This window comes from Carlito syrichta, unplaced genomic scaffold (assembly GCF_000164805.1).
Source record: "Carlito syrichta isolate Samal-C Ts95f unplaced genomic scaffold, Tarsius_syrichta-2.0.1 Scaffold307289, whole genome shotgun sequence".
NCBI lineage: Eukaryota > Metazoa > Chordata > Mammalia > Primates > Tarsiidae > Carlito > Carlito syrichta.
This window is the reverse complement of record NW_007251385.1, coordinates 39,099-45,110: the sequence shown is the minus strand read 5'-3', so window position 1 is coordinate 45,110 and position 6,012 is coordinate 39,099. Positions and strand designations below refer to the sequence as shown.

The 6,012-nt window shown below is 42.0% G+C and overlaps 1 protein-coding gene across 2 annotated transcripts in view; it reads left to right on the top strand.

Annotated features, from left to right (window-relative positions):
• The window catches only part of SNX6 (sorting nexin 6), a 52,661-nt gene that overhangs the window by 12,650 nt on the left and 33,999 nt on the right, over positions 1–6,012 (top strand). For both annotated transcript variants that reach the window (XM_021715685.1, XM_008064319.2), the window contains one exon: positions 729–852. In XM_021715685.1, coding sequence (XP_021571360.1) covers positions 729–852 — 124 coding nt within the window. The remainder of the gene's footprint in view (positions 1–728; positions 853–6,012) is intronic.

The window sequence follows — 6,012 nt, the reverse complement described above, 5'->3', positions numbered from 1 at the left end:
TGTCACTGCACTCTAGTCTGGGTGGCAGAGTGAGACTCCAACTCAGAAAAAAAAAAAAAGAAAGAAAAAGAAAGTGAATGTTTTTAGTTTTTGAGTTTGAGTCTCATTCTGTCACCCAGGCTGGAGTGCAGTGGCACACTCATGGTTACCGTAGCCTTGATCTGCTGGTCTCCGGCGATCCTTCTGCTTCAGCCTTCCCAGTAACTGGAACTTTAGGTGTGTGTTACCACGCCCAGGTTATTTTTTTATTTATTGTAGAGATGAAGTCTCACCAAGTTGCCCAGGCTGGTCTCAAACCCACGAACTCAGGCAATCCACTCTCCTTGGCCTCCCACAGTGCAGGGATTACAGACTGAGCCACCGAGCCTGGCCAGAAATTGAGTTGTTTAGGTTGTATTAAATAGTTTGTAGTTTACTTTTTCTGGAGCTGGAAACAAATATCCCTATAGTTGACTTTAACATCAACTTGTATAGTAAGTACATAAAACTTAAAAATATTAACATGTAGATATAATAAATATTATTAACTGGCATGAAGTCTTTTTAAGAGCTGGGTTTTATATATTTGATTAACAGTTCAACTAAAACCTTTGTTTACATAAATTATATCTTTGTATCTCTAATTTTGCATTTGGAATAATCCAAAGAGTATTCACTGAAAAAATGTGTTGCAGATGACTTTCTAGTTGATGGAGTTTTTAACCTTTAATTTCGTATATTGTTTCTAGTGAATATTTGGCAATATTCAAGAAGACAGTTGCAATGCATGAAGTGTTCCTGTGTCGTGTGGCAGCACATCCTATTTTGAGAAAAGATTTAAATTTCCATGTCTTCTTGGAATATAATCAAGATGTGAGTATTGAATTGATTGGTGATCAGAGTTTATTTTTAGAGAGCATAGAGTAGTTGGAAAAGGTTTAAGGCTTTTTTTTAGAATGTTTGTATTTTTCAAGGTAGTTTAAAGTGACACTTTTTAAATAGTAATGCAATATCTTAGTAGAACTTGAATAGATTGATGGAATGATGGTAAACTATGTTACTGCATGGAACATTTATTTATTTATTTATTTTTATTTATTTATTTTTGAGTTGGAGTCTCATTCTGTCGCCCAGACTGGAGTGCAGTGGCCACTCCCGGCCACCGCAGCCTCGACCTGCTGGGCTCCAGTGATCCTTCCGCCTCAGCCTTCTATGTAGCTGGAACTACAGGTGCGCGCCACCACACCCGGCTAATTTTTTTTTTTTTTTTGATTTATTGTAGAGATGAGGTCTCGCCAAGTTGCCCAGGCGGGTCTTGAACCTGCGGGCTCAGGCAGTCCACTCACCTCTGCCTCCCAAAGGCATGGGATTACAGGCTGAGCCACCGAGCCCAGCTCAGTGGCACACTTAATGGTCCCTACAGCCTCGAACTTTGGGCTCAGGTGATCCTTCACCTCAGCCTTCCAAGTAGCTAGAACCACAGGCATGTACCTCCATACCCAGCTAATTTTTTAATTTATTGTAGAGATGAGGTCTCGCCAAGTTTCCCAGGCTGGACTCAAACCCCTGGTCTCAGGCAGTCCTCTCATGTTCACCTCCCAAAGTGCTAGGATTACATGTGGGGGCCACCGCTCCCGGCTGTGGTGGTTGGCCTTTAAAGATTTCTTTATTTATAGTACTGGCAAAAAAATTAATAGTGGATGGTTGATACAGATTTTGGAATCTATGTTTGGATGACAAGATTAATTCATAATTTTAGCAGAAAGCAAATGTAGCGTAGTGCTTATTTGCTTACACATTAGTGTCAAGGTCAAATAATTTTGTGTATATAAATTAACTTTTCTGGCTTGATTTTAGTAGATATCATGAAATGTCATAATTTTAAGTAGAGGACACATTTTTTTAAAGGGTTTGAAGATACTCAAGATCACAGAAATATAGCATTTTAAGCATAGGTACTTTTGTAATGTAAGATTAGTATGCGCTAGTACAGTGTGATAGTTTATAACTAGGAACCGTAAAGAACATTGGCTGTATCATGAATTGTAAAAATGATTTGCAATAAGGTTGCTAAAGAATACGTGGAAGGAACATATGATAGAATGCTATCATTTTTTTATAAGCTCGTATTTTGCTGGGCTTTATTTATGACCTGGGCTAAAGCTTTAGTAATAATTTGTAGAGCAGCATAGAAGAGAAGTTGAGGTGTGGTAATATTAGTGCAAGGCCACTTGAGTTGGAGTGGCGTTGGTCTCCAAGTACTCTACCCTATTGCCACAGGCCTTAGTACTACCTGAAATTATGTATCTATATTTTAAAATTTGGCATACTCATTTTCTATCCACCATCTAAAACGTAAACTATATGAGAGTGAGTCTTTAGTTTTTCACCACTTTATCTTCACTGCTTTAGAATAGTGCTTGCAATTGAGATGTCAAGCAAATATTTGTTGAATTAATAAATAAGTGAAAGATTATTAATGTTTAGATCCGCTTTTTTTTTTTTAAAGTCATAGTCTCTGTCACCCAGGCTGGAGTGCAGGGGCATGCTCACAGCCGCAGCCTCGACCTGCTGGGCTCAGGCAATCCTTCCTCTTCAGCCTTCAAGTGGCTGGAACCATAGGCATGCCCCACCATGCTGAGTTAATTTTTTTTGTTTATTGTAGAGATGTGGTCTCGCCATGTTGCCCAGGCTGGTCTTGAGCTCATGGGGTCAGGCAGTCCTCTCACCTCAGCCTCCCAAAGTGCTGGGATTATAGGTGTGAACCACTGCACCTGGCTAGATCCACTTTATAATAGCTTTTAGATATTGTAGGATTTCATAAATTTACTCCCATCAAAGTACACTTATTTAATTTTCTTCCTCACAAACTAGCATATGCTCAATAGAGATAAAGATGATGATGCATTTTTTTAATAATCTTTTAGTATCAACAAATGATATTTTGGGGAAAGCATAAAAAGATGGTGTGAAAGTAGAAAAATTCAAACTGTACTAGGCACGGTGGCTCATGCCTGGAATTCTAGCGCTTTGGGAAGTCCTTTCACTTCTGTTTCCCAAAGTGCTAGGATTATAGGTGTGAGCCTCCACACCCAGCAGAACTCTGGTACCTAGGAGTTCTGGTACCTAGGAGACCAGCCTAGGCAACATAGCTAGACCTTGTCTCTAGAAAAAGTAAAAATAAATTAGCCTGGTGTGGTGGCGCATACCTGTAGTCTCAGCTGCTTGGGAGGCTGAGGTGGGAAGATCACTTGAGCCCAGGAGGTCGAGACTGTGGTGAGCCATGATCATGCCATTTTACTCCAGCCTGGGCAGCAGAGTAAGACCCCAATTAAAAAAAACCAAACAAACTCAAACTGTATTTCCTCTGCTCTCATAACAATAAATACAGAATATTTCTGTGATCAAATATATAAGGTTTTTTCCCTACACACCAAGCAACAGACACCAGCTGAGTGTCCTCTAATTCAATCTGATACTAATGTTATCTACCTGGAGATAGGCTCAGATCCCATAGATAGAGCTCTCAGTCCTACAAGACCTCCTGCTCCTTCCCCCCAGTCACAAGTCCAGGCCTCTGGAACTTCTTATCAACTGGCTTCAAGTTAGGGTTCCTCAACTTGACCCCCTGTTTGGGTTCAGTTAATTTGTTAGGGTGGCTTACAAAACTCAGCGAGACTTACTTTTACTGGGTTATTTCAAAGGATACAAATAAAAAGCTGGATGAAGAGATACATAGGGGAAGATCTGCAAGGGTCCCAAGTATAGGTGCTACAGTCTCCAGGGACAGCTCTCTCTCCAGGGTGAGATAATGAATAGGAAGGGTGGGCACAGGAGTCATTCTGTTTTTGGTCCAGAACTGCTGAACACTGAGCGTGGTGTGGGCAGGTGTATTATCATGGTGGAAGAACCAGTCATCTGTTTGCCACAATTCAGAACATTTCTTCCCAAAGCGTGTTGCAGTTTCTCTCAAGACTTCCAGATAAAAACTTTGGTTGACTGTTTTATCCAGAGGAACAAATTCTGAGTATACTTCAAGGGACCTGCCCTCCGAAAGATAATTCCATTTTTTGAGGAGTTCCCCCTCATACATAATATCACATATGGATCAGAAGGAAGTCTTTTGCAAGTATTCTATAATTAATTAATATAAAATATAATAACAAGCCGGGCTTGGTGGCTCAGCCTGTAATCCCGCGCCTTTGGGAGGCTGAGGTGAGTGGATTGCCTGAGCCCGCGGGTTCGAGACCCTCCTGGGCAGCGAGACCTCATCTCTACAGTAAATCAAAAAATCAACCGGGCGTGGTAACGTGCGCCTGTAATTCCGGCTACTGGGAAGACTGAGGTGGAAGGATTGCCGGAGCTCAGCAGGTTGAGGCTGTGGTGGCTGGGAGCGGCCACTGCACTCCAGTCTGGGCGACAGAGTGAGACTCCAACTCAAAAAAAAAAATAATAATAATAACAGATTGTAGAAAATTATAAACTGAAAATTAAAATAATTTTTTTTCAATCTTGTTTCTTTTTTTGTGTAAGAGCCTCTGCCACCCAGACTGGAGTACAGGGGCACACTCACGGCCACTGCAGCCTTGACCTGCTGGGCTCAGGCAACCCTTCTGCCTTAGCCTTTCAAGTAGCTGGAACTACAGGCATGTGCCACCATACCTGGCTAATTTTTTCATATATTGTGGAGATGAGGTCTCGCCAAGTTGCCCAGGCAGGTCTTGAACTCGTAGGCTTAGGCAATCCTCTCACCTTGACATCCCAAAGTGCTGGGTCTATAGACATGAGCCACTGCACCCAGCCTCAGTCTTGTTTCTAAACAAGATTATAGTTGTAGTTGTAGGACTACCATCAATTGTAGGACTGATGAGCTTTTGAAGTAGGGCAGTTATGTCTTAAAATGCAAAAAGGCCATGGGGAGTAGAGGAGGCCTAGAAAGGCTGGTTTGTGTCATTTACCTTTTTTTCTGAGTTGGAGTCTCATTGTCGCCCAGGCTGGAGTACCATGGCATGCTCACAGTTTCGCAGCCTTGACCTGCTGGACTCTGACAATCCTTCCGCCTCAGCCTTCCAAGTAGCCAGAACTACAGGCATGCACTTCCGCGCCCGGCAAATTTTTTTTTCATTTATTGCAGAGACGAGATTTCGCCAAGTTGCCCAGGCTGGTCTTAAACCCGTGGGCTCAGGCAATCCTCTCGCCTCGGCCTCCCAAAGTGCTGAGATTACAGGCCTGAGCCACTGTGCCCAGCCTGTGGCATTTACTTTTATAAGAAAATGTCCTTGCTGTAAGGAGTGATTGCCTTTAGTATGACTTTACTTATTTAGCTATGCACTTTGTTTCCAGTATGTATAGTCCGATTCTATTCAACAGTAGATTAGTAGACTGGGCGTGGTGGCTCAGCCTGTAAGACCTCATCTCTACAAGAAATTAAAAAATTAGCCTGATGTGGTAGCACGTGCTGTAGCTTCAGCTACTTAGAAGGCTGAGGTGGAAGGATTGCCGGAACCCTACAGGTCGATGCTGGCATGTCTGTGAGTGTGCCACTGCACTCCAGCCTGAGCGTCAGAGTGACACTCCAACTCAAAAAAAAAAAAAAAAAAAAGATCACCTGAAAAAAAATAGCAAAATAACAGACAAACAGTAGGTTAGTTATTTAACCTGTTTAACATCCTTATCTTCATTAAATTATTTCTGCCTCATCATTGACTGCATTTGGAACCTTGTCATTACCCTGATATTATAGACTCCAAATGTAGCCTTCTGTTCAGCTTTCTTCCTACTCCCATTATACCTTTTTAATTGACTAATTGGTATATTTAGACCCTTGTCCCACATTTTGACTCTGTTGGTAGCCCTCTTGTTTTTATTTCTTTCTCACCTAGCCTAGAATGCCTGCTCTATCATTTATTTATTTATTTATTTTTGACTTTCTTTCTTTCTTTCTTTTTTTTTTGGAGTTGGAGTCTCAGTCGCCCAGACTGGGGTGCAGTGGCCGCTCCCAGCCACCGCAGCCTCGACCTGCTGGGCTCCGGC